Source organism: Hesperophylax consimilis, chromosome 6 (genome assembly GCF_061612785.1).
Source record: "Hesperophylax consimilis isolate HC1 chromosome 6, BYU_Hcon_1.0, whole genome shotgun sequence".
NCBI classification, from domain to species: Eukaryota; Metazoa; Arthropoda; class Insecta; order Trichoptera; family Limnephilidae; genus Hesperophylax; species Hesperophylax consimilis.
This window is the reverse complement of record NC_142841.1, coordinates 27,477,389-27,500,790: the sequence shown is the minus strand read 5'-3', so window position 1 is coordinate 27,500,790 and position 23,402 is coordinate 27,477,389. Positions and strand designations below refer to the sequence as shown.

Genomic DNA, 23,402 nt, shown 5'->3' with positions numbered 1-23,402 from the left:
GTGCTTAAAATTAGGACATTTATTAAAAAGGTTGTTAATTTATTATCTTACTCTTTTAGACGCAGAAACCTCTCAATGCTGAAGAATCTCCCAAGCATAGCAAGGGGGCTACATCCAGTCAGATTGAAGCCGTGGCCATCAAACTCCGCAAAGCAGGAGGAATTAACAAACACAAAATTGCAATAGCAAAGAGAAAGAATAAAAAGGAAGTAATTGACTACAGTGCCACTCAGAAGGACAGGGAGCAAGGAGCAGTGTCCACCGTCCCTGTCCCCGTGGTGGTGGAAGCCGACTCCCTTGGGAAAGTGCAGAATTGGCTCCTCAGTTCCCCGCAGCCCGCCATGATCAAGTCCAAATCAACCCCCATAGGTCTCACAGATAGAACATTTGCAAGTGGAAGCAAAACCACTAACATATCAAAAGTCATCAAAGGTCGATATGACAAGGTCAATTCTAAAAGTGTCAACAATTTGGCCCAAGGAGAAAAAGAAAAAGTAAGACTGCAAGTCATTTATAAGCCACCATTCAAATTCTCTCTCAAACTCTGTAAAGGTGATAAAACCAGAGTGGTCCTAGACAAAACTCCTCACAACAGACCGGAGCGGGTAAAGAAAAAGCCGCATCTGCGGATGCCAAAAACTGAAACTAGGTTAAGCAAAACTAGCGTCAGCCCGACAGTGGGGCCTTCTAATGATATCACCATATCACAACTCAGCCAAACGTCACAATCATCAAATGCGGCCTCATTGGGCTTAAATCAAGTGCCAGATAGCATATCTTATGAACAAGCTAATAATAATGATAATTCTATTGAACATAGATTTAGTCAATACCGTAAGATGGGCCCCAAGTGGACCCACAGAAAGAGCAACTCCGTGGGGCAGGGGACGCAGCTGGCCGAGAGCCGCCAGAATCTGCTCATGCAGGATCAGCTGCAGACCAACAGCGGGGAGATGCACTTTTACGAAAATCTTACTTTTGCCGGTGGTAGTGGCGATGATAAGAATAACACTCCAGAGAAAAGCAGCAGCATGCCCAGGAATGCAACTCCCGCATATAAAAGTAAGCCGGAATCTATCTCCCGCCAAAATAGTCAAAATGTTCAACCATCAACTAGAAATAATGGTCCACCTAGAGTTATGCGAATGCAAAGTGAAAATTTAAACACTAATATAAAGAAAAGTTTGTCTAATGCTTCTCAGCATAATACTAACAAAAGAATACAAAAAGGCAACAGTTTAAATAATTTACATTTAGTAGCCAGAACAAACAACAGTCTTTCTGATAGGAGAAGACGCCACACCCCCATAGAGCAGCCCTACAGCAACGTTGAACCTGTGCACAGGTACAACAGCATGGAGAAGAGAGAGAGAAGAGTGCTGAAGGGAAGTAGTCCCCATGAAACGTTAGGGAAAGGGAAATTACGGCGCCAGATGAGCGCTACAGAACTTTATAACAGTCAGAACCCTAGTGATTGCTTCGTGCCAATCTCAGCTGGTGCCAACTTAGCGGATGCCTATAGGCCAGACTTCCAGTGGTTCAAGAGAAACAGCAGCAACCATAAAGTGCCTGCCAGTTCGTCCCAAAGGAAGGGTCCCGACTGCTTGGATTCCCATTTAGTGCCAAATATCCCAAATAACCAAATATTGTTAGATCCTAATGTAGAAAAACCCGCCCCCTTGCACCGACGGCAGACCTCCCCCCCTTCCAGTTCTCCCTGCGGCTCCGGGGAGCGCTGGCCCCTCAAGTTTGGGGAGCTGAAGAACTCCCTGCCCGATAGCAACCAAGTGACAAGCCCGGCCGCCTATCAGTCAGATATGGAAGTTTTAGTTTCAGACAATGATTACAATCCTTACGATGTTTGACACCCAACTAACTCTAACTGGTAACTTTAATGTTAAGAGTAATAATAATAATACGTCAACATTATTGTTTGTGATTTTGTGAACTAATATCGGTAGTAGTAAGATTATCATTTCTTAGAATTTAAACTTAAACAATTCCATGAATGTGTTGTGTTGTAGAGTAGTGGGTATGTATTGAAGTGTTTTCAGCTTTTATCCTGTGGGACATTACAGTCCTCTCCCCGAATGCTGTTTCCATGTCAAGAGTTGGGATAGTAGTATGAGTACCTCTACTGCGGTAATTTGGCCATTTCTACTGTTCAAATTATGAAAATACCCTGTACATATTCAAGGTGTGCTTATTCTGTCGGTACCGCACTGTGTCTTTGCATTATTCTCATTGTTTGGTGAGATATCAACTAAATAATATGTATTAGAATTCAGAATAAACATTTCCAAGCTACTTATTGCCTAGATAATAATGCTGTACTGTTTTACAAGTTGTGATTTTGTTAGCAAGTAAAAAGACAAATAATTTTAAAATGCCTGAAATTTAAAATAAATCAAATGTTAACACATCCATTCTTTGGCAACTCACTAAAGGCTTTGAATACAAAATATGTGACTGACTCATTATTATTTATTTATTTTAAACATGTGTATGAACTACTCTTTATCTACATTTAGCTTTTGCTAACATCACTTTTGTATTTTCACTGAGTTCTGCCTTTTTTATACTATGACCCAATAAGGCTATGTATGTACATATGTACATAACGCAAATGCCATCTCAATCGATATTAATGATTTAGAATAACTTCTATAAATCAGTAAGTATTTTCGTTCTTGAATCAATGAGAATGTCTAATTTAATGGCTGGAGAAATTGTAAAAGATTTAACATTAATCAATTAATAATTTAATTTATCAACTGAGACTACTAAATTGTACTTTCCGATATATTATATTTAATTTTATTTAGACTAACAATCCTACTCTGTTCAACCAGGCGGCAATATAAAATACCGATTGACTGCCTTGGAGTTATTGTTTAGAATTTACCTACATATGATGTTGTTGCTTTATAATATATTTTATGAAATAACAGTACGAATACTAATCCATACATATTGATAAAATCGCCACTGTGATATTTCATGTGAAAATGGGAAGGCAAAAGATTGTTTAACTTTCAAATGTGATATTTTCAGTTGAACGTGACTTTATTATTTTAAATTTATGAATTTATTTTCAAATACAACTGATTCTCATTTTATATAATTACATTTAAAACTGCTGAAAGTAATTCAATATTAGTTAGTGAATAATACATGTTTTTTCCAAGTTATTTCGAAATATGTATTGTGATATTCAAGATCTTAGATAAATAGTACTTATTGTATTGATTTACCGATATTTATGTAAATGTATTCCTTTTTTTGTGAATCCAGTGATGGAAGTTACAATTAATATTACAAGTAGGTGTTCCTAGGGATTATTTGTGCACATTTCCTCCGTCAATTGATTTAGTTACAAAGGCTGTTCACCGATAGGGATAATAAAAAATCGAGAATGTAATTTCTCCCTCCAATAATAATTTCTATAATACATAGAAACAAGTAATATTAGCACGCACTGTGTAGCCCCGTGGAACATCGACTGACCTGACAACTTGACACCAGATGAATTATTGGCCTTGAGCGGTCAGGTTAGAATATAATGGATAATTTCAATCATTGTCTCTTTAATAATAATCTCGAATAACTTAATAATTATTTTCCCAGACTGCATTACCATATTTTTTAAAATCATATCAGGATTTCCCAAACATTCCCTCAAGATAATTAATTTTGAATACTAAAATAATGATATCAAAAATGTAATATTGTGTATTTTTAATATGTTTAATACTGTAATGTATTAATCTCTTACTATTTTGAATATATTTTTCATATCTAACTTCATTTAATGAGAATAACAATAAATAAAAACCATTAAAAAACCACTGATTTTGATTCATTTTAACATAAAAAATAAATAGTGCATGTCCCATTTTAGTAACGATCGTACTGCGCATAATCCTTGACCAATTTCACTAGATCCTCTTCCGTCATGAACGAGGAGATATTGTAATAGTCTAACACATATTCCCAGAATTCATTGATACCACCCATGTAGACATCTCTTCCGTGTCCATATGAAACATGTTTCCAAACAATGGGAGATTCCAAGTGAACCCATTTTTTCTCCTTGTTGAGATTGGCTAGCCATTCCTGTAATAGTTTAAATGTTATTTATTTAATCATAATTTCTTACTTGATTTTAATGCAATCTCATTGAGCAGCAAAAACTCTCTAGGAAGCAACTGGCATCATGAAATAAATGTATACAACTCTTTCCATCTGGAACTTGCAGGTCAATGCAACCATTTTCAACTCGCAACATCATAATATCCATCATGAGCTGTGAAACTTTGAAACCACTTATTTATTTGAGACTGGACCAGTTTCATCTTGGGACAGGCATCTATCTTCAGATCTAGGGGACAGCAATTTCCAAGCCGAGGTATGCAAACCAGAAAGAGTAGGTGCTTGGTAGGCGGGGAAGGGGGTTCCAGTCTACTGATTTTCATGTCTATGGTATTTCGTAATCTTAAAATTTAACTTTTTATCATCTTTTACCATCTCCCACGATATTAACAATTTGCATATTAAGCGTGCAGCGGAATTCAACAAGTTTATCATTGGTACTTTGTTGCAGTGGGTAAAGTAAGTGACCAGTTCAGAACAAGTACCACAATTTTCTACCAAGTGATGGTATTTATTCAAGGGACCCAACACATAAATAATTGAAAGTTAATCTCAAACAGGGGGGTATAACTCAGATCAAAAATTGGAACTGAAATATTGTGACGTCATATGATTGCCTAACTATATCCACCAATGAAAAACTCTACTATGGAATGGAACTATGGAATAAACTTTCAGAGATTTTCATTGGCGTTTAGTATAATAAGTAGGCTCCGAATGAGAATTTTACTGTCTATATATTGGCATATCTATGGGTTTTTAGGTCCAATTTGTTTCATACAAAAAGCCCGAAGACATCGATCTAGTGAGCGGTTTATTTATGGTCCCAAGTACCCTGTAGTTCAGGATGCAGGTGTGTGAGAACATGTGGGCTGGAGATAAACTAACTAATATTTAAAATATTAATATCACTTTACCTTCCATTCATCAAATTCAATAGCTATTGCTTCATATTTAAAATCCGGCAACATTTGTGATAGATGATTGGCTATGTAACACACATGACTAAAGGCTGCATGCTCCTTGTATCCTCCAATCACAAATAATACCATTGCTGTCATACAAAATTTATCAAAATGTCATCACGTTTGTGCGGATTTTGAAAATGGAATAATTAAATAAATATTTGTAAATAGATAGAAAATCAAGTTCTTAACTCAGAAAAAATGTTCCAATACTCTTTCCTAAATATTCCAAGTAGATACTTGACTGCTAATGTTAAAGATTATTGAAAAAGTTAGTTTCATTTAAAAAAATGGAAACAAGGTAACGTTACAATTTATTTCAAATAAATACAGGATCTTCAACGAGATTGAAAGCGCCATTGATTTATATACATAATATTATAAAGAATAATAAAGGGACTTGAAAATACACACAAATTAAACAGAATTTTAAAGACAGCAGGATTAAAGGGTGACCAGTATTTAGGCTGAGGATGCAAAATATGGGAGAATATAACAAGAAAAAAAATAATTTCATAACTTTTTCACATTTACCTGCAAATTTGTTGGTTTCAAAATATCTATAATTTTTTTATGTAGCAATAAATACCAGTCAACCCCTTCACTTAATTGGGAAAATACAAAGATAAGGTTTAAAAATAATTAGGGAAATAAATACAATGAGATATAAATGAATAATAAGATTTTTAAAATATGAAATTCCAATATGTATGTATTTATAATCTTGCTTTGCTTTTGATGACTACATTCACACAATAAGACATTGAGTTTAAAAAGAGAATTTCTTTCAGATTATTATAATATCACACAAGTTGTTAACTCCAGTTAAGAATGCTTTGTTGAATTCTAAGGACGGGTTGTTTTGGAGAATTTGAACAATTCATCAAATTTCAACGCTCATTTTCGGGTTCTGTGAAAGTCCTATTCAAGTTCTGTTATTATATCATTATAGGCTGGTTGCTTGACAGAACTGAAATAAAAACAGAACTTCAAAAAAACTTTCACAGAACTTGAAAATGAACGTTGAAATTTGATGAATCGTTCAAATTCTCCGAAACAACCCGTCCTTAGGGTTCGGATATTGACAGTGTTTAGCCCTGTGAATCAATCATGGATCTCACTCAATAGATGTGCAAATAATGGCTTCATTCTTGTTGTCATTTGGCTGCCTATTTATTTATATCTCAAGTATGTACGTAAGCACATTTGTATGTTAGTAAATAAATAAATTTAAAGGAGAAATAATAATATAATTATGTATTATGTGGGATAGAAAAAAGGTGTGATAATTAAGTAATTGATTATTACCTCACACAAACAAAAGACACCATCTGCAAACCTAGTATGGCAATTTGAATATTGATATGTATAAAGGAAAAAAAAAGATATGTACATAAAAAATATTAAGTTTCATAATCATTTTTGATAAATTCCATCTAAAGTACAGAAGCGTTATTTATACTTAACTCCTTCTTTAACTTGCGCTAACTCAAAACTGTATTTTTGGGGTTGATGACTTTTGTTTGCCTTAGGGCAGAAAGAACCAAAGAGTTAGTTAACAAAAATTAAATTAAAAAGATTCAGTCCCGATTCTCACAATTAAACAAAATCAGCTCAAGCCGTAATGGTCAATTTGAAAGCGGACAAATTAAAGATAAAAAATAATGCGCATGCTTAATTTAGAATTTAATATATATGATATAATATTTTTTTCTGAAGTTCAGCCGATCACTTTAGATTTAAAACCTGGGAATGTTGGAAGTGACATTAAATAATAAAAAAAACCTCAAAAAGGGGAGTGATACATTCTAAATTCTTATAAACAATAATATTATTTTACTATCATTTATAGGTTTAAAAACAGAGAGGCTTCATTGAACAAGGTGTCAAATTTTAAATCTTTGTTTTTGTACTTTCAATTTTTTCTAAAGAAAGTAAAAAGTTGTTAAAAATATAGCTTAGAATAATAATTACTGTAATGAACTTTTGAGATAGGCTGCATTATTTTTTCAGCTGATGTTTGTTGAGAGCAGCTTTTTAAAAATCGAAATAACTACAAGTAAGATTAGCTACGGTGTCAGACAACTGATTGGATAAATTGAAAAGGGTTCATAGTTCATATAAAATAGACGCCGTTATAGATGAACTACAAAGCTAATAATCAAAACTTCTGTCAAGCAAACATATTATAATAAATAAATAAAATATCACATACATGGCTTATAATTTAAGATAAATAGTATTTGGGTGTTCATATCTTTTCAAGAGGTTAAAGAATATTTTGACATGAGATCAATGACGAGATTGGCGCGGTAGTTGTCACCGTATCTGCAATAACAAAATCCAACAAAACAATCTTAAATTTATACTTAATTTAGGGATAAAAATGTCAGTATCAACTTATAGTTGGGTTCATAACTTCACACTTTGCCAATTCCAATTTGATTTTAATCAAGTTTTAATTGGAAATTTAAAAATGAACTAATGCAGAATTTCCTCTCAGAAGTAACTCTATAGACTCTTGCGGTGATCGAGAGAGGAAGCGCACAACAGGTTGGGTTTGGAAGAAGTAGCTTGCACGGCCTTCGTCTTTTCCTTGGGACTAAAAAGATCCACCAGACTCTTGAATCTAGATTAACAAAGAAAATTAATTAAATAAATGTTACTTTTAGAAAATGAATTACACATACAATTTAAAATTGACAGATGTTTTGAAATGAATAACAATTCTGCAACTTTCAAAATGTATGCATACTTAAATTGAATTTTGTTATAATATATTACATAATTCTATTTGATAAATGTTTCAAAAGAGCAGTTATCCTTCAAATACAATAAAATAGTATTCTCCTCCTGTTCACTTGTCCAACAACAAACAATGAAAGCCATTAGCTACCTTCGAATGATGGGCCAAAGCAACATTTTAATTAAGCTTTATAAAAGGGGTATGAGAACATGCAACAGAACAGTTTGTTAAATTGATGACAAATACAGTGATGTTTTGGTTATCTTGTTTATTTATGAAAATACATAATATCAAAAGATTTTAAAAAAGCAAGAACTTATAGAACTAAAGTGGAATAAATAAGACTTATAAATAAACAATATCAGTTCTCACAAAGATACATATTTAAATGACACACATTTTGATATTCTGTTGGCTTTATTCATATTCTGTGTGGAAATAAATATAATATGAATGCAGAACGGAATTTTTTTTTATTTTTTTATTTTTTTATTAATTGATTAAGTATCAACTATTTTAGCTCAGTAAAGCTAAGTATGGCTTCCTATCTGGGTTCATACATTCTAATTAAAAAACCCTTACAATTATTGATGTCTTTGTGATATCACAGTAAATTAAAATATTGTAATACATACATAAGTATATGTATTGCAAAACTAAAAACATGAAAGAATAGGCACTATGAATATGTAATACATATTATATTCATTTTAACAAAGTTTTGGTTTACGAGGAAAATATTGAATATGGAAGTTGCAAGAACTTCTTAAATAAATTATTCTAGCTCCTTCTTTCCTTGTAGAGTTACTTAGACTAGTTAGATGTTTTCAGATAATTAATTTAGCAACTATAGAAATTATGTAATAACACAATGTATAACTAAACTCAATTGTATTATACATAATATATTTTTCCTGTTCCAGAACATAATTTCCTTCAGTATGATGGAATTTGGTGGAAATATTTCAAAATGCCAATAATATGTAGAAAGTACAAAACACAACAGTAAAACGAATCATAGTAATGTATCGGAGATATGTACAATACAAGTTCATGACATAAATAATAATGGGAGAGACTAGAAAAGATTTAACTTAATGTAAAACAATAACAAATTTTCAAATAATATTTTAGAGAGATGTAAAGGCTAAGACAATTAAAATACGCAAGAGATGCAAATTAAGTATGTATTCACTTCCTTATTTATATCTAATTTTGTATAAATATTATATTCCTATAACAAAACAACACAGCAGATATAGATTCCTACATAGGTAATATAATAATATAGTAAAAATGTTACATGAACATTTTATTTTGTCCCTTGGAGTATTGCCGATGAAAGGGAAAATGTTAAGATGTTAAAGCAAGGCACACTATCTCTTCGTTAAATTTGGTGGAAATCCCAGAAAAGATAAAAATTCAATCAAATAAAAAAACTACAAAATATTCAGTAATAATCATGTTTCACAACATTATTCTTGTATGCCTGTCACGGCATACAATCATTATCATGTCATGTAGCTGCACATCACTTTAAAAAGTTAGCATTCAACAAAATCAGATTTTGTGTGACATTCAATATTTAAAAAATGCATACTTCATAATACTGTATCATTTCACAGGAATGGGTATTAGCCGCAACCGATAAAACAAAAACTGTGAAATCTTTAATCTTAAACATAGTCTTACTGAAACAGATCATTACAATCATTTTAAAATCAATACATAATGCAGTCAAAGTGCCTTTCCATTGTAAGTTGGTTTATCTAGGCATGCTGTAAAGACAAGAATAGAGAAAGGGCTCCAGTTAAGATGAATATGCAACCAGTTGCAAGCAAAAGACACTTTTAACTAACTGTACTTAAGATATTTGCAAAAAAATTGTTTTTTTTTTTATTGTGTTAAATTTTTGGTTTATTAAACCGAGTTGCGCTTCCTCCTTCATTAGCCAAAGTTTCGGACAGTGTTGCAGTGTCTATCATCACGGCAGATGTGATGTGACAATGTAAAGCTGTCTGAAATGTCGGTTAAAGACGGAGGAAGCGCAACACGGGATTAAAACACAATACATAATACCTTTGGACATGAAAATCTCAAATTATTTGCCAGTTTATGTGGATTTTTTGGATTACTTAATAATTCTAAAGCAAATCTTAGTTTATATTTATTTATCATTTCAGCACTATGCACTTTATTGATGTGTAACCACAACAGAATATTATTTAAGTGATATAAGTTATACATTATATTTTCAAGGTTTTTTTGTATTTATATTTATAAATTAATTTAAAGAAATCCAAATGTTGAATAATGAGAGTAAATCATAGGTTAATTTATATATATTGTGCCACTTTTGCGAACAACTAACTCAAGGGTGTAAATCAACTCACAAGTACTCTTTATTCTAAAGACAAAATCTTCTCTAACAGGAAACTAAATATATTCTAAATGTCTTTTGTGCGGCATGTAAAATAACCATACTTATAGAATATACAATAATTTCCTAGTAAATTTCTCTAAAAAGTGCTTCTCTAATCAATTACTGATTTACGGATTTTTTTAAAATTTCATAGCACTGGAAAACGACAGAAAACAATTCAGTGCAATGAAAAAATCATATAAAATAATTAAAATGAACACAAATAGCAGCTTTAAATGCAAAGGGAATGTTTGTCGATTGCTTAAGTTAATTCTCAGTCTTATTTTGAAATACAAAGATAATAATATAAAACACAAAATGACCATTACCATAAATGTATTAGTTATTTAGTTAATTGTTAAAGTCACAATGGTAGCGATGGTGCTCAAGCAATGTTATAGATTAAAGGCTGTCACAAGACAAAATTATGATCATGTTAATGTCTCTTCACCAGATATGCAATTAATTTGGATAAATTGGAGAGAATACAGACATTCTCTAAATCTTTATTGTTACCATCACATGGTATTGTTATAGTCTCGTCATCGGATATGCAATCACTCGAGGAAGTGGCTGAATCAGAGAGAATACATTCTCTAAATCCTTATTGTTACCGTCACATGGTATTGCTAATGTCTCATCACTGATATGAAAAAGTGGCTGAATTGAAGAGAATACAGACAATCTCTAAATCTTTATTGTTAATGTCTCATCACCTTGGATAGAATCAATCGAGGCAAGTGACCCAATCGGAGAGAGTAACATTCTAAAAATTGTTTTTGCTATCGTCTCATGGTATTGTTAATGTCTCGTCATTGAGCAAGACAATCAATTGAGGAAGGTGACGCAATCGGAGAGAATATGGACATTCTCTACTAACCTATTGTACAGTTCCCTCCGCACAGTGGCCGTGAACTTGTTGACGAGACACAGCGTTGCGGCGAGGGCGAACACCAGGTTGTACAGAAGCACGAGCTTGAAGTTACCGAGCCACTCGATTTTGCCAAAGTCGCCGAGCAAGTCGAAGTTCGTCACCCCTGGAAGTGAATTAAATATTGTGTTATTTCACGAGACATCAAACGTCCCTTCATAGCCCATACAAGCTTATAATAATATGAAGTAAAAACACTATCACCTAATTTCGATATCGTAATAATATTTTGTAAGCTCTTAGGTACAATAACGGCATATGTGCCATAAACTTTGCCATTATCTTGTTTGCTTTTTAACTTTCGAAATTCCCAGAAATTTTGATTCTAGGAACGCTAAACAACTGATTATAGAACAAAATTTGTAATTGCATTGTGACTTAATTCTATTAATATGGTATTACGTACTTATCAACAATAAGAGATCAAAAAAAAAAAAAAATATATAAATAAAATAAAATAAAAAAAATAGATTGAAAGTAATTTATTGTAGCTGCACCTAATCTTTACTGAGAAATTTTCATTTGGATATAAACATTGTTTGAAATGGCTTAAGCTTTATTTAGTGACCAGATCTGAGTAGCCAGGTGCTTCCCGACTTTCCTTTTCCCCTCTTTACTTACATCAGCCTTGCAACATTCCCCAATTGTGGATGACATAGTCCAACTGGATCTGCACAACTCTGGACTCCCCTTTAAATTGTTCAATGCACAGTACACAGGATGCTGATATCATGACATACCTAGTATCTTGGCAAGGAGAGGCAGGGCGGAGCTGAGCACCAGCAGCAGGGCGCAGTTGGCGATGAGCAGCGGCAGTGGGGTGCGGCCGGTGCGGGGGCGCATGCGAGCGGGGTAACTGCTGCCGTAGAGCCCCGTACAGGAGGCGGCGTACAGGTACAGCAGCACCACCACCTGCAGCCCCGCGCCCCACGACCCCAGGCGGGACAGCGAGCTTATGCCCAGGGTGAATTGCTGCAATCACAACAGACAAAATGCAAATGTATTGTTAGTAAAGGTAATATAGGATTTGATAAAAGACAAAATTCCAACTGTTACATCAGTTATGCTGTTATGCTGTTATGCGGTTATGAAAACTTCAAAGGTTCTTTTTGAAAATAACAGAGGGCACCACTTCCGTCTACAACAATCAAAAATTTTCAGGCTTTGAGATACTAATACTATCAGATAATTTTTGAAACCCGTATAGGGGAATTCCACCACTTTTTTTGAATGTATGAGCAAAGATTCATGGAATTTTGTCATTTATTTTGTGCATTTTGCTACTATTTTACCTGTACCACGTGGGTGTAATTGAGAATGACTTATAGTAACGACATGTATTTATTTAGCTGCTAAGGTTGGGGTGATTCAATCTCCATCACATTGCCAATTCTCTGCCCATTTCAGCTTTTGATCAAATTATGATCAGCATAATTTCTAAAAGCATAGGGGCCAAATTATCGGTATTGTAAATTGTAACGCTTGTCAACTGATCACACATTAAATTTGTTCTAAATGAATGCACCCAAAATATTGGATTTAAACCACAAGACTACTTATAATAACATGTGTAGTAAAATAATTTCACAAATTTTAATGATTTTTATTTCATGTACATAATACTTATGTTAAAATAACGTTTCAAATAAATTCATAATAAGGAATTCAATCAAAAGAGTGTAAAAAAAAAAGAATCGTTTTGGATTAAACAACATCAATAAAATCGAATATTTCAAACTTAGCACTCTATCACACTCAAAAGTCACGAGCCGCCACTGCCCAGGACCTCAGGCTTGCCAGAGCTTTACTTTACTACTGAGCTAATTCGACCCAATCCCCTTCGGTCATATTTAGATGTATCATAATTTGGCTAAGAACTACCAACATTATCTTCATTTTCTTAATGCATATTAAAATGAAGATAATGTTGGTAGTTCTTAGTCGAAGTATCATACAGTTAAATATGACCGAAGAGGGCGGGGTCGAATCAGCTCAGTGGTAGAGCAAAGCCCCAGCAAGTCTGAGGTCCTGGGCTTAATCCCTTTTAAGGGACTGAATCTTTTTCTGTTTCCAATTTTCGTTTGAGGGTCGCTAATATTGTCTTCAATGATTAAATTTTACAATTTGAGGTTTTACTAAATAAGTTATTCCAAAAATAAAATAATCATTGCTTGTATTGTTTCAATACAATAAATTAAAGTGCTAGGTAATCAACCTTATCATTAAATATCGATTGCAGTACAGGGAAGTAAAATCCATTATCACCTGCCTGCATAATTTATGTATTCAGACATTAAGCAAATTAAAGGTGAGGCCTTAGCTATGTACATATTTGTATCATTACACTTGTTCTAAGAAATATACTTTTACAATAATAATAATAAGGTTTGGATCATTTCTACAGCGCTGTTTGCTATTCACTAGAAAATCACCTCAAGGGAGCAAATAACTGTTATACATATACATAATTTTATTTGAACTTAACTAGCAAACTAGTTTCAGCACAACCGAGTCTTCTAATTAGAATAATTATTGATTTAAAATGAATGATTTCATTCTCTCTGTGATGTTTATAAGGCTTGACAATGGTCAATAAAGTGCAGAAACTTATTTGTGGGAAAAATCAAACCTTAAAAAGCAATTTTTTTTTTTGCCATAATGCATCTATTTTTATTAATAGATATATTTAAAAATACATAATTTTTTGTTGTTAGACATTGAACGATTGAACCTTCCTCCCCAGGGACTGGAAGCAACCGTGCTAACAAATGAGCCAAATACTGATTGGACAGGAAGGAGATTTATTTAGTATATTAACTGCTGTAATACCATCCAATTTCAGAGAAATTGAAAGAAAATTGCAAAGATTGATTCAGACAAAGAGTGTGCTGTATAATACAACACTTTACGATTATTAGAGAAGCCGTGGCCTTTGCTCCTACTTACATCAGATTTAAAAAATATATTATTTTACTGAATGTTGATCATATATATTATCTAATGTTCAATGGCGTGCAGTTCATAAAGGCTGAAAAGCTGTGCTTATCCTAAGAAAAATGAACCATAAAAAATCAATGTGTAAAAAAAATTTTTTTTTACTATTCATCTATTTTACAAAATTTTAAAAAATACTGTTTGACTGAGGATTATACCTTCCTTCCCAGGAACGGGAGTCAACTTTGATAACAACTTTAACAGTAAATAGAAAACAGAGTTTTTTTTACTGTAATACATATATTTTATAATGTCAAGCACTGATCTCCATCAAAAAGTCAAGTGGGATGGTGTTATTTAGAATTATACAAATTCGTGTTATCTTAAGGGTAAGACGTTCAATGGGCGGTCCCAGACATAGTTGGGAAAAAGATCTAGAGAGGCTGGGCGAGGAGAGGCTGGGTCTGCTGTGGACGGAGATGCACAGTACAGGGACATTTGCAAGCGCTGCATCGATGAGTTGGGTCACTGACTCAAATAGGACAAGAGGAGAAAGATGTATGCACGCATGTATGGGATAATCTTACCGTTGTCGAAAGTGGCAGTGCCTTTATCCCCACGAGGAGTTCCAGGGAGTTTTGGAGCACCATCAGCACGGCCGTCATCGTCAGCAGCACGAGCAGGAGCACGGCAAAAGGATAGACCACGTTGCGTCTCCAAGCAGAAGTTCTCCGCTGGCCATCCACCACCTAACCATAATATGTTATTGATCAGTCAACCTAATCTAACCATAATGTATTTTTAATCAGTCAAACTATGAAAGTTTTGATATTTTCACAGCTAAAAGAAGTAATGTCATTGATTTTTAAGGTATTTATGCTGTGCCTCCTCCTTTAACCATAGTTTCGGACAGCGTTAAAGTGGACAACACTATGCGCAACACAGCATATTTCAAAAATCATTTACGATTATGATAGGTTTGATCTCTCCAAACTAATGCACATTTATAACATCTGTTTCGACAGTGGACTACTTTTAAACTGCGGTCATTCCACATACAGTCAACTTATTGTCCGTGATATATAAGTGTGTGATTTAATGAATCTTTAGACACATTAAATCACACACTTATACACTACTTGTAAATTGTCAGTGTAAACAACAACAAAAATTATGTCTCCATCTATCTGCACAGAATGTAGATAGATAGGTGAGCAATATTTAGCAGTAAATTAACTAATTACACATACCTCTCTTTTATTCTGTAGAAGGTTTGCCCTCTCTTGTAGGCCGGCTTGAAGGGCCCCGTTCCTCAGTCGAAGGAGGCCCGCAGCGCCCCCTTCATCTCCCTCGCCATGGGAACATGAGGGCGGAGGGCCCAGCGGTGGCGGAGATATGTAACCCTCCCCTGTAAGAGATAAACCATTAAAAAAATTCTTTAGCTTACATCCACTTGATTGAAAATGGTTAAAAACAGAACTCTAAAGTAAAAGTAATTTTCATGTTATGTATTAATAAAGTTATATAAAGATGAATAAATGAAAGGTATCATTTGTGGAGTCAATAACGACATATGTAGTAAATTATGCTGATAATGTTATTTATAGAACACGTTGTGATGTCTCAATATAAAGAAACTAATCACTGCATTCAAGTAAATATTTTAATTATAAAAGGTGTGACGGCATGTAGCAAATACAGTAGGTAGCTAGCCACCAAACAAGTCCCTTGACAAAGATCAGGAGACCTAAAATAATAGCTGAGGTAAGCTAGGTTAGGTTACATACTTTTTTTTTTCAATGTTCTGTTTTGTTGTGGAACAGACTTACCTGTGGTTTGAGCATGTTTAAGTCTCCGCCTCACGGTTTCCTCCTCCAGTGAGAATGCGAAGAACTCTTCGTTGAGATCTCTCAAGAATTGCGGCTTCACCAGCACTTGCCCCACCACACTGAACAGCTTCACAAATCCAAGAGGAGTGCAAACTGGAAAAATAAGAAGATAATAAATTAAACAAAGTGTCATATTACTTAAGTACCTACATAAAATATCAATATTCATTACCACCACTATGAAGCTTTTTTGTCTTATCTATATTATAAATACTTATTTATATTATAAAAAAAGAATTACTTTCAAATGTCCAAGCACATATTATTCTACAAGGTAACAAGAAACTCTGTGTCAATAATCGCTCCTTTCCATAACTCCACAGTTAAAAATACAATATTTTAAAGTTTACAATATTGTTAATCTATTAAGTTTAGGCATTATTCTAAGAGATTTTTTTTGCAGGAAAGCAAATCATCCTGAAAAGATACTCTAAAAATAATAATAAATCATGTTATAATATAATTGGGGTAAGGCAATTCAGGTAAATATTTCATTTCACTGTGGTAGACAATTATTACTGCATGTAAATGTTGTATCATTTTAAAATAAACGGTTTCCCTCTAAAAGCATTTCATGTCAACAAGCAATCATTTATTGTATCAAAATCAATAGGTTTCCATGACAACCGGGTCTATTTACGTTTTTGTTAAGTAAATGTTTAGGTAAGGATTGATCAATTGCTCAGGGCATAATTAATGCACTAAAGCAGTATTAATATGGAGAACAACGAAGAATGGAACAACTTCATGCACCGAGTGTCGGAAATATCGCAGATTGTATCACAGCTGTCATCAGGGGACAAGAGGGTCTCAGAGAGAGGGCAGAAGCTAGCCGATGTGTATCTGTCAGAAGGAGGACAGGACCTGGATATCGATGGAGAAATAAAAATTAAAGTAAATTGCAATAGGACAGTGATAAATGAAAAGGCCTGCCATAAAATAGAGAAACCGGCTAATTCTGTAAGTAAATAAACTCAATACAATACATATAATCTACAATTTGGGATGTACAGAATGCTTGATTTTTGTTTGTTTTATGTTGCTTCACGTCTACTATTTGTATGTGCAAAGTTGTTCAACTTTATGGACAGCTGTGATTATAATAAAATTATATTATGATAATAGTTTTATGTTGACTATTTGTTTATGTACATTGAAGGTCAGCAGTTGTAAAACATTGCATGTTAATATTAATAAAATTATGATTGTAAATTACAATTAAGAGATAAACTCAATAATATGTGCATTTTTCACTCTCTGTCATAAAATAAAAAAAATTTTGAGTCCGGAGCTTGTGGGTTTGATTACAACACAGGACATATTATACGCTGTAAAAGAGTATTTTCTCTTGTACTGAATAAATTGTTGGGCACGAGCAAATCAAAAGAACAATAAAGTTTAATAAATATTTGATTACATAATGGATTTATTGTACCACTTTTTTTGTTTTACACATCTGATAACAATGTATTTTTTACATTATAAAAGAGTATTTTCTCTTGTATTGAGTAAATTTTTGGGCACGGGCAAATCAAAAGAACCATATAATTTAATAAATATTTGATTACATAATGGATTTATTGTACCTCATCCTTTGTTTTACACCTCTGATAACAATGTATTTTTCCGCACCTATATGTTTTAATGAGGTATTGATGTCACATTTAAAAATTCAGAATGAAATGGATCCCGAGAGTTTCATGAAAGAAGCCGGTCGTGATGCAGAACAGAGGGCGGCCGACAGAAAGATCCGTGAGGAAAAGGCCGAAACATTTAAGACAAGAGCCGCAAAAGCTTTTAGACGAGGAGATTACGAACTGGCGTTAACTTGCTATAACAATGCGATAGAACACGTCCGAACTAGCTGTCTTCTCTACACAAATAGAGCACTGACATTCATCAAACTAGACAAATTGGATAAGGTAAAAACTAAAATTATCAATTGGCTGTGTGAATATATAAAATTATTTCGGGATTTTTGGTTCAGGTTCTTAGTATCGCTACAAGACGAGAGGTTGCTCGACATTTTAAGTCAATTGTTGCAAATAACTGCAACAATTGTCTTGGAAAAGGCTTTGAACTCAACTTCGGCATCTTTCGTACTAAAAAGTATTCTGCCATACATTATTCAGGTGATTCTTAAAGTAGCGATGATCTTTTTGAAGAGAATTACGGATGGAAACAGGGAACAAGAAATGAATAGATCCATTGATAATTAGTTGATTTTCGTCAATTTCACAATAAGGTCGCAGTACAAAACTCTACTACTAAATAAAATAAACAAATTTTACTTTTATGGTGTAAAAAATAAGTACATTTTTTTGTACGCATATTAATTTGTAAAACCAGACTTTTTTTGTGGGCTCAATTTATTTGTTTATTTAATCAAGAGTAAATAACGGAGTCTAGTGCATCCATACAATTTATTCTTAAGCCTATTAGAACTAAATATGTGTTTCAAACACTTAAAAAATCTTCAATGCTAGTTGCATAATATCAGTTCAGTTAACGAAGAAAATGTTTATATCATTGTTAGGAATACAAGAAAACAAATACTCTTGTTTATGTCACATTAGCGATACTGCATACTGCCCCGCATTATCAGCATTAATACTCATGCGTTTCTTATCTACTTTTAAGCTGTTCGATTGTTAAGTCAATTCTTCTAATGCGTTTAATATTGTTGATTAAAAAGCAGGTTCTGGCAGATTGTGAGCGGGCTCTGAGATTAAATGAAAATAGTTTTAAAGCACAACTTTACCAAACTAAGGCGCACAAAGGCATGGAAAATATGATTGAGTTTAAGAAATGTTACGATGAATTGGTTGAGAGGTTCCCACAGCACAGAGAACAAATTGACGAATTTTTGAAAGATTTGGATAACGAAAATGAAGATTAAATAAATGAGAGTGTGTTATTATAATTAAAAAAAAAAAACTTTTAAATTGAACATAATATTAGTGACACAATGATTTTACTTAAGATTATAATTGATTAAAATAAATTATTGAATAAAATTTCAGACATATATAAAACAATGTGTTTTTTTTTTAAATGAATACAATCTATACATATAAATAAAAATGTAAATGTTTGTTTGTTCAAAATCGTAAATCTCCGTTCTTCAACTATTACTTTAAAATTTTGACACAATGTTAGATCTGATTGTCACCTGAATGTTTTAAAATGCTCAATCTGTTGGATAAACATACTTTTTTTTAAAACAGAGCAATCTGTGGGACGTAAAAGCAAAACGCGCTATTGTTTCTCTATCTGCACAGACAGACTGAGCCACAGCAATGCGTGGCGGGGTACAGCTAGTGTAATAATATAATCTATCGCTGTTATCATTCTGAATCAGTCCTCATGTTGAATTATGTTTCTCAGCAGATATAGATGTTGATTTATATGAAAACTATTTCAATGTACCTTCTAGAGAGTAATTTTTTTCTTCATATTTATAAAGATGATAAATTGACAACTAAAGATTATTACTACTTTCCGCCATTTAAAACAACTAGCAGTTAAAAAAACCGCTCTGCGGGTTTTTGCTGCCAGGTCCTGCGGGGGACTTTTATATTTGCAAAACTAACAACTGTGAACATGTAACTACAGAACACTTGCATTTAATAGGTAGATTTAAATAGTAAACTTCCTATATATGAACAGAGTAGACAATGAGAGGAACTCCCTTCAACTCCAACAAAAATCTTGTTCATCCATATTTTTGATAACATGAAGAATAATTTATTTTTTTTGGTACAATATTTAACATTTCATAGTACAATCCAGTAATGTTGGCCTCATTGGGATGCTTACCCGTGCTGAAGCCTTGTATCTTCTTAGTAATTAATGAATGAAAGAGAAAAATCTTTCCTATCCCATATCACCCAAATGATTTATTTTTTAAAACGAAATTAAATAGCAAAATATATACAGGTGTCGGGGGGGGGGGGTAAAGTGCACAACCTTGGAAGGTGATACTACATGATGGTAGAAGTAAAAATAAATAAGTTTTCGGAAATTCCGTTTTTTTTCTCCATAAAAACCCATATTTATTTTGAGGAACATAAAAAGTCTTAATATTAATAAAATATACGCCGGGGGATGGAAAAGAAACAGACCAATTATAATGTTCACAGATGGTTGATTTGGTAATATACAACTAAGTATTTAGTGAATGTAGACCAAAATATAAAAAGCAGAACTAAGTAACAAATTTAAAAGCCGAACTAAGTAACAAGTATAAAAAAATATTTAGCAAACCTGACCCTAACATCCCAATAAAACACTCCACCCAACTTTTGTACCTGAAAACTACCTAAAAATGTAGTGATAAAAAGTGAAGTGAACATAACTTTTAAAATACCTTTGTCTAATTAAAAATATATTTTTTGGTTTCTTGTAAAGTGGTAATTACAGTTTACACGATAAAAACCATCGGTAAGCGACTTTAACACTTTATACATGTTTGCGGTAAAATTTTTAATATTTTATATTGCACATGTCGATTTGTAATACTAAAATCTGAAAGAGTCTTTCATCTGCTTTCAGAAACAGTATTTTATTTTGAAATACGTTCAAAAACAGTGAATTTACCTGGAACCGAATTAATTAATTAATTTATTTATTTATTGGACAATTTGTATAGCGCCGCTTTTATGAGATATCACCTCAGGGGCGCTTTACAGTTGGTAATGCAAAAACATCTGCATTCTGATAGTTCACATATTTTGAGAAGTAAATTTCCAATTAAATTGACAGTAGTTTTGTCACAAACTTCGCGTTCCAAAATGGTTTTCCATATGGCACGGTGTCAGAGATGTACATGAAGTTGGGTTCTTAAGTTTCAACATCAACGGTTCTTTTTGAAAATAACAGAGGGTGCCACTTCCGTCTACAAAAATCAAAACTGTTCAGGCATTGAGATACTATCAGATATTGTCGGATCATTAAACAAAATTATGAAAACTGTTCAGGCATTGAGGTACTATCAGATATTGTGGGGTCATTAAACAAATTTATTTTATATATATAATAAATGCATATTATATTTATAGAAAGTAGCGAAAAGCCAAACAACGCCAGGTACACGTCAGCTAATTTTACCTTTTTTTTTTTTTTTTTTATATTTACTCCACACAGGAGGCCCTGAAGAAAATAATTTCCCTCAGGGCCTATGTCATTTTTGGGGATGCTGTGTGGAGGGTCTTTTTGTGGAGAGGAAGGAGTGAACATGGGTCTTGAAGAGTCCCATGTTGTAGGAGGGAGGAAACACAGAGGCCGGCAGTTCGTTCCACAGCCGAGCTGTTGAACTTAAGAACGAATCGTAGAAGCGACCCGTTCTCATGTGACAAGTGTCAACTGTGTACAAATGTTGGGCGCGCGTTTGGCGTGTATCCCGACTACGCACCGATGCCGAAGGGATCAATGACGCTAGTTCCTCAGAGCATCTTCCATTGTAATACCGATAGAACAAGGACAGCATACCTACCTGACGCCTGTGCTCTAAAGATTGCAGTCCGTTTGTTAAGATTGGGGAATCTATCAAACGGACCGCCCGTTTCTGCACAGAGTCAAGGGTTTTTTTCAGGTATTTTGGGGCTCCAGACCAGAGATGGCTGCCAAATTCGACAGTAGGGCGCACTTGCGATTTGTACAGGGTGAGCAGTTGTGTACTATTAAAGTATCTGCAGGCCCTGTACAGTACGCCCAGCTTCTGAGAGGCCAACTTTACTCTGGCTTCGATGGAGCCCCCGTACCTGAGCTGGTCACTTATAGTTACACCAAGCATATCAATGGAAGGCCTGTTCGGAAGATTGCTTCCGTTGAAGACTAGATTATCATTTGGATCCCTTTTAGACGTAATCAGACAGGATTGGGTCTTTGAAACATTAAATTCGACGAGATTATTTTTACCCCAGGAGGAAATACTCTCGAGATAACCGTCCATTCTCTGCTTCAAAGCCCTCCGAGCCGTTGGAGTATGTGTGCCCTTTGGGGGCTTGTCAAACAAAAAGCTATCATGAACTGTAATGTCATCCGCGTAACAATGAATCGGTGCACATGTCAAAAGGTCATTGATGTGCAACAAAAACAAAGTCGGAGACAGAACCGATCCCTGTGGGACGCCAGCATTTATGGAGTGCGAGGAAGAGGTGAAACCGTCAGCAACCGCCTGAATCGACCTATCCCTTAAAAAGTCAGCAATCCACGTACACAGGGATGCGGGAAGTCCGTAAGAATGCAATTTGTTGACAAGTCCTCGGTGCCAGACCCGGTCAAAGGCCTTGGATATGTCTAGTGCGACCGTTTGGGTCTCACCGTGACGTTCCAGGCACCGCCCCCAAACATGCGTCACATACGCGAGAAGATCACCGCACGAGCGGTTCCGCCGGAATCCGTATTGACGGTCGTTGATAATTTTGTTCTTCTCGAAGTATGTGAGCAGTTTGTCGTTGATCACACGTTCCATCACTTAAAGTGATTAGTAAATTAAGTTATTAAAAATAGCGACAGTACTCTGTATGTATTTTCTTAATGACATTTATTGAGGCGGTCGATGGGGAGAACATTAATTTACATGGCAATTGAACCAATGTAAAATGAAAGTATTTTATAATAACTTATTTTAAAAGGTATTTAAACTCATTAACTAATTATCAAGCCGTTTCGCCGCATTGGTAGGCAGAGAGAATAGACTGCCACACAACTCTGTGTCGGCAAACTCCTTGCTTCATTCACATTCATACACCGTCTGATACATGCTCTTTTGTTATTCTGATTCTTGGCATGACCCGTCTAAAGTATTTGATTCACATGATCTTGCCATGTCTTCCTCGGACATCCCCGACTTCTTATGTAGACATCAATAGATTATTATAGGTCAGATGTTCTTGATGACTATCTATGACAGTGTCATCATAGATTATTCTATTTTCCTGCATGTAAGACCAACCTGCCAATAGTTCTCCCAGTGGGGAGCAGTATATTGTTCCTTAACAAAATTTCTTCATATTTTGCGTCAGTCAGGATATTTTCAAAAGGGAAATCCTATTGAGTCTGAGTCAATAAGTCTCGCCTCATCGACCAAATTTCCATCACCGCCTGCAATATGTTTTCCTTTTAACCACTTAATACTCGGTTTTTTTTAACAAAAATGAAACTAAAAACATCAGGTTATTTTATTTTTTATAAAGAGTTAACATAATTTAAAATTGACTAGTTCAAAAAAAAAAACAAAACAGAAGCAATAAAAAATGTAAAAAAACTTAACCATATTCAAAAAAATAAAACAATACTAACTATAATAAAAAATAAAAAAAAATCTGGCGAGCGCAGTTCGTTTGTTTTTCTTGTACAA

General features: G+C 34.0%; 3 protein-coding genes across 4 annotated transcripts in view; 2 read left to right on the top strand and 1 right to left on the bottom strand.

Moving 5' to 3' along the window:
• Positions 1-3,829, top strand: part of Kul (Kuzbanian-like) — a 286,068-nt gene extending 282,239 nt beyond the window's left edge. The window contains exon 15 of the mRNA XM_089632526.1: positions 60-3,829. Coding sequence (XP_089488652.1) covers positions 60-1,865 — 1,806 coding nt within the window. The 3' untranslated portion in view covers positions 1,866-3,829. The remainder of the gene's footprint in view (positions 1-59) is intronic.
• Positions 3,830-5,424: 1,595 nt separating this feature from the next.
• Positions 5,425-23,402, bottom strand: part of lili (LMBR1-like protein lilipod) — a 32,561-nt gene continuing 14,583 nt past the window's right edge. Inside the window, exons 5-10 of one of the 2 annotated variants that reach the window (XM_089632524.1) lie at positions 15,980-16,132; positions 15,401-15,558; positions 14,738-14,899; positions 11,957-12,188; positions 11,166-11,322; positions 5,425-7,746 (exon numbers count right to left, since the gene is read on the bottom strand). In XM_089632524.1, the coding sequence (XP_089488650.1) occupies positions 7,629-7,746; positions 11,166-11,322; positions 11,957-12,188; positions 14,738-14,899; positions 15,401-15,558; positions 15,980-16,132 (980 nt within the window). In that variant the 3' untranslated portion in view covers positions 5,425-7,628. Of the gene's footprint in view, positions 7,747-10,487; positions 11,323-11,956; positions 12,189-14,737; positions 14,900-15,400; positions 15,559-15,979; positions 16,133-23,402 lie in introns of those variants that run through there. The other variant, XM_089632525.1, reaches the window with a different exon arrangement.
• On the top strand, positions 16,757-18,938 carry LOC149423169 (tetratricopeptide repeat protein 12). The gene is made up of 3 exons (XM_089632996.1): positions 16,757-16,999; positions 17,716-17,961; positions 18,738-18,938. Exons 1-3 carry the CDS (start codon positions 16,757-16,759, stop codon positions 18,936-18,938), a joined length of 690 nt encoding a protein of 229 aa, XP_089489122.1.

Bases quoted from the DNA above. Each gene is read 5' to 3' on its own strand.
- LOC149423169 (XM_089632996.1), top strand. From the start codon at position 16,757: ATGGAGAACAACGAAGAATGGAACAACTTCATGCACCGAGTGTCGGAA. The intron at 17,000-17,715 runs GTAAGTAAATAA...TTAAAAATTCAG, and splicing joins TAGAGAAACCGGCTAATTCT to AATGAAATGGATCCCGAGAG. The intron at 17,962-18,737 runs GTAAAAACTAAA...ATTAAAAAGCAG, and splicing joins AACTAGACAAATTGGATAAG to GTTCTGGCAGATTGTGAGCG.